Here is a 4828-nt window from a genome sequence, read left to right on the forward strand (position 1 = left end):
CTCGGTCCCAGTGTAGTATCCTAAGATCTGGTCCCTCTGGTAGTAGTCTTCAAAGTAGGTTAAGAAGAGACTCGGTCCCAGTGTAGTATCCTAAGATCTCGTCCCTCTGGTAGTAGTCTTCAAAGTATGTTATGAACAGACTCTATCCCAGTGTAGTATCCTAAGATCTGGTCCCTCTGGTAGTAGTCTTCAAAGTAGGTTAAGAAGAGACTCGGTCCCAGTGTAGTATCCTAAGATCTCGTCCCTCTGGTAGTAGTCTTCAAAGTATGTTATGAACAGACTCTATCCCAGTGTAGTATCCTAAGATCTGGTCCCTGTGGTAGTAGTCTTCAAAGTAGGTTAAGAACAGACTCGGTCCCAGTGTAGTATCCTAAGACATGTTACAGTAACTCTTCATATTTTCTTTGACTAATTTTTGTGGTAGTATCTTCCCATTCCCAGACCTGCGTCTGTGGCTCAGTTGTATCATGTTTTGAACGTGTCCATATAATTTTCCCATCTCCTTACCCATGTTGGCTTCTTTCTAAGAATTCTTTATTGTATCAGTAAGAATTAGAAAAGTAACTGTTTGATTTGAATATAGCTCATAAATATATTTTAATATATTTAGCTGAAGAGCTCACTGACCACACCATTGAAAATGCTGAAATGGACATCATCTGGGCACTTGGCCAAGAGCCTGGAAACTACATTCATCGGCCAGCTACAGGTCTAGAAGCTGGTAATGCGAAGGTCAAGGATTTCTATAGATCTGATGAAGTAAAGTATCATGGCCATGGCCAACAGCGAGGGAAAACTACTTTGAATTTCTATGGTATTTATAGAGTACCTAACATGATATACTGTACAGGTTTAGCTATATATATGCATGAACATGTAATGTGATGGTTGATTTACTTTATTTATACATGAACGTTTAATGTGATGGCTGATTTACTTTATTTATACATGAACATTTAAAGTGATGGTTGATTTACTTTATTTATACATGAATGTTTAATGTGATGGTTGATTTATTTTATTTATACATGAAAGTTTAATGTGATGGTTGATTTACTTTATTTATACGTGAACGTTTAATTTGATGGTTGATTTAATTCATTAATACATGAACGTTTAATGTGATGGTTGAGTTACTTTATTTATACATGAAAGTTTAATGTGATGGTTGATTTAATTCATTTATACGTGAACGTTTAATTTGATGGTTGATTTAATTCATTAATACGTGAACGTTTAATGTGATGGTTTCTAAATAGAAACTTTTTAAGATACACATTTTTCACAAGGCTAAATTTTTTTCTCTTGATAAAGAATTTTTAAATACATTCACAGTATTTTTATGATTATGTTCTTACACAGTTTTCTCAAAGTGAACTTAATTTGATTTTTTTATTACAAGAAACATGCTATTACTTTTAAAAAATACTTATCTTTCTTTAGATTAGTAGATGAAACTGTTTTTCAAGAACTGTTCATGAATTTTTTTAAAAATACACTAAGGTTATTCATTTTATTAATAAGGAAAGTAATGCTCCAACTTTTTCTCTTAAAATTGAATAGAATAAAATCTTTTTATTGCTAAATAATAAAAAGCTGCTAAGCCTCTACCTTTGATAAGGATATTTGGGTGTAAGTCTTTGTATCAGGTGTTCTCCATAGAGAAAGAAAAACCCTACAGTCTAAAAGGATTTATATAAATACGTTTAACAATATGAGGGGAGATCTTTTCTTATATGCAGTTAAACTCGAAAATCAATCTTATGTTATTTTCTTTTCAAAATTTTAAAGGGAAATCCAACTTTTCTGATTTTAAATCAAGTCAAAAATTATGAGTCATTGAATGAAAATTACTTTTGATGGTTTGCTGTTTCTGGTTGATTTTATCTTATCTATCATTTGCAGTTGTTCTGTTTTCTAGTTTTACAGTTAACATTTTGAATAGGACAGTAATTGCATGCTCTACTGCACTATTCATATCAGTTTCAGTAAAGAGTGTCCATGTGTTTGAATTTTTTGTGATGTTTAGAGTCCATGTGTTTGAGTTTTTGTGATGTTTAGACTAAACATCACAAAAAACTCAAACACATGGACTGTCCATGTGTTTGAGTTTTTGTGATGTTTAGAGTCCATGTGTTTGAGTTTTTTGTGATGTTTAGTGTCCATGTGTTTGAGACTAAACATCACAAAAAACTAAACATCACAAAAAACTCAAACACATGGACTGTCCACGTGTTTGAGTTTTTGTGATGTTTAGTGTCCATGTGTTAAAACTATTCAAACAACATGATATATATATATAAAGAAGGGGGAGAGTTAATTTAATTGGGTACCCACCATATTTCTTATAACTCCCTTTGTGCAGTTATGAAGTAGAGCTTAGAATATGGACTGACCCGAGTGTCATGCAAGTAACGACCTCTTATTGATATTGAAGTGGAACATGAAATCTTATTGAAGCTGGTGTCTTGCAAAACATTTGTCAGCAACATCATGAGAGGGAAAGTTTGACTTTAAAATGTGTTCTAAAATGTAACATGATGGTCTTTTGTGATAAAAAAACATCTAAATTTAAGTAAATCCTACACAAGAATTCCTTGAAAATGTGAAACAGAAGAATATATTTAGTTACTTATGTAGGTACATTTTTGTTATCTTTGTCAGAAGAGAGAAAAGTAAAAAATGAGGTTGACGAGCCGGTTGAGAAAAGAATCGAAGGTTGCGCCGGTGAATGGAAACATCCGAGAGACTGTGAGGATGACAGCTGTGAGTACATTGCTAGATGGTACTTCCATGAATCAAAAGATGAAATATACTTCTGGATCAGCAGTAGTCATCCTGATAAGTGGACAGGTATTGGCTTCTCTAAAGATAAAGATATGGTGAGTGTCTGCAGTGTGTCTCAAAATTCTGTTCTTTTAATAAAGTGGCAAGGATAATTTACAATCATAAGAAATGATCTGCATCGGTTCAGATTTCTGTTACCGTCTACAATGTGATGACAAACATCAAAGGTGCGTTCTTTCATTTCCTGCACACCTTGGATTTTTATCTCACAAACAAAGAACCCGACATTGAACCTTCTCTTGCCGACATGACAATGATGTCATTCTTGTAACGTGAAAGATGTACAAGAAGAGAGAGAGATTTTCAGGACATCTTGTTATTAGTATCATATACAGCCCATGGATTTTTAGAAAGTGATACAACAATAATAAGTAAAAGAAAATAATTAATAATTAGAAATAAAGAGCTTTATCATTTATTATTCTCTTTATACATAAAAATGGAGTAAAAGATGGAAAACTGCATTCAGATTTAGGGTTGAGTAAAATTAATCGTTATAGTTGTCATTACTATTTATTTTTAGGAAATCAAGTGTTCAGAATATGATTAAATACTGGGACTGGTTTTAATTTGTGAAGTCACAGCTACAGATATAATTTAATGTTAAACATTTCAAATTATTATTGTTCTTATTTCATTGTTATATACATTTGATAACTGAAAACGCCATATATAATTCAACACTGCTTGTAGTATTGTTTATCACCCGGTGCTTATTTCGGTTGCAGGCCAACTCGGATGCCATTATTGGTTGGATGAGTAGCAACGGCAAGGTCTCCATATTTGACTCGTATGTACTTTTCTTTTAATGAGAGGAAAATAATGATTTTTAAGTAACGTCTTAGTCAGTAACAGGAAATGATAGATAAACACCTTCAAGAATATATACAGTACAAATTTTATGTGAATCTAAAATATAACTGTGACTATAATGTAACATATTGTTATCACACAAGTTGTACAGTGAATATAGATAAAATATAACTGTGACTATAATGTAACATTGTTATCATAGAAGTCGTACACTGAATATACATGTTACAATATAACTGTGACTATAATGTAACATATTGTTATCACACAAGTTGTACAGTGAATATAGATAAAATATAACTGTGACTATAATGTAACATATTGTTATCACACAAGTTGTACAGTGAATATAGATAAAATATAACTGTGACTATAATGTAACATTGTTATCACACAAGTTGTACACTGAATATAGATAAAATATAACTGTGACTATAATGTAACATTGTTATCATAGAAGTTGTACAGTGAATATAGATAAAATATAACTGTGACTATAATGTAACATGTTATCATAGAAGCTGTACACTGAATATAGATAAAATATAACTGTGACTATAATGTAACATATTGTTATCATAGAAGTTGTACAGTGAATATAGATAAAATATAACTGTGACTATAATGTAACATTGTTATCACACAAGTTGTACAGTGAATATAGATAAAATATAACTTGACTATAATGTAACATTGTTATCACACAAGTTGTACAGTGAATATAGATAAAATATAGCTGTGACTATAATGTAACATATTGTTATCATAGAAGTCGTACACTGAATATACATGTTACAATATAACTGTGACTATAATATAACATGTTGTTATCATAGAAGTTGTACACTGAATATAGATAAAATATAACTGTGACTATAATGTAACATATTGTTATCATAGAAGTTGTAGAGTGAATATAGATAAAATATAACTGTGACTATAATGTAACATGTTGTTATCATAGAAGTCGTACACTGAATATACATGTTACAATATAACTGTGACTATAATGTGACATGTTGTTATCATAGAAGTTGTACACTGAATATAGATAAAATATAACTGTGACTATAATGTAACATTTGTTATCATAGAAGTTGTACAGTGAATGTAGATAAAATATAACTGTGACTATAATGTAACATATTGTTATCATAGAAGTTGTACA

At 30.9% G+C, this 4828-nt stretch overlaps 1 protein-coding gene across 1 annotated transcript in view; it reads left to right on the forward strand.

The window, feature by feature from the left end:
- LOC106474871 overlaps positions 1–4828 on the forward strand; it is a gene marked incomplete at its 5' end in the record, with an annotated part of 29792 nt that overhangs the window by 3855 nt on the left and 21109 nt on the right. The window contains 3 exons of the mRNA XM_013935568.2: positions 611–814; positions 2665–2882; positions 3576–3637. Of these exons, the coding sequence (XP_013791022.2) occupies positions 611–814; positions 2665–2882; positions 3576–3637 (484 nt within the window). The remainder of the gene's footprint in view (positions 1–610; positions 815–2664; positions 2883–3575; positions 3638–4828) is intronic.

This window comes from Limulus polyphemus, unplaced genomic scaffold (genome assembly GCF_000517525.1).
Source record: "Limulus polyphemus unplaced genomic scaffold, Limulus_polyphemus-2.1.2 Scaffold7795, whole genome shotgun sequence".
Taxonomy (NCBI): domain Eukaryota; kingdom Metazoa; phylum Arthropoda; class Merostomata; order Xiphosura; family Limulidae; genus Limulus; species Limulus polyphemus.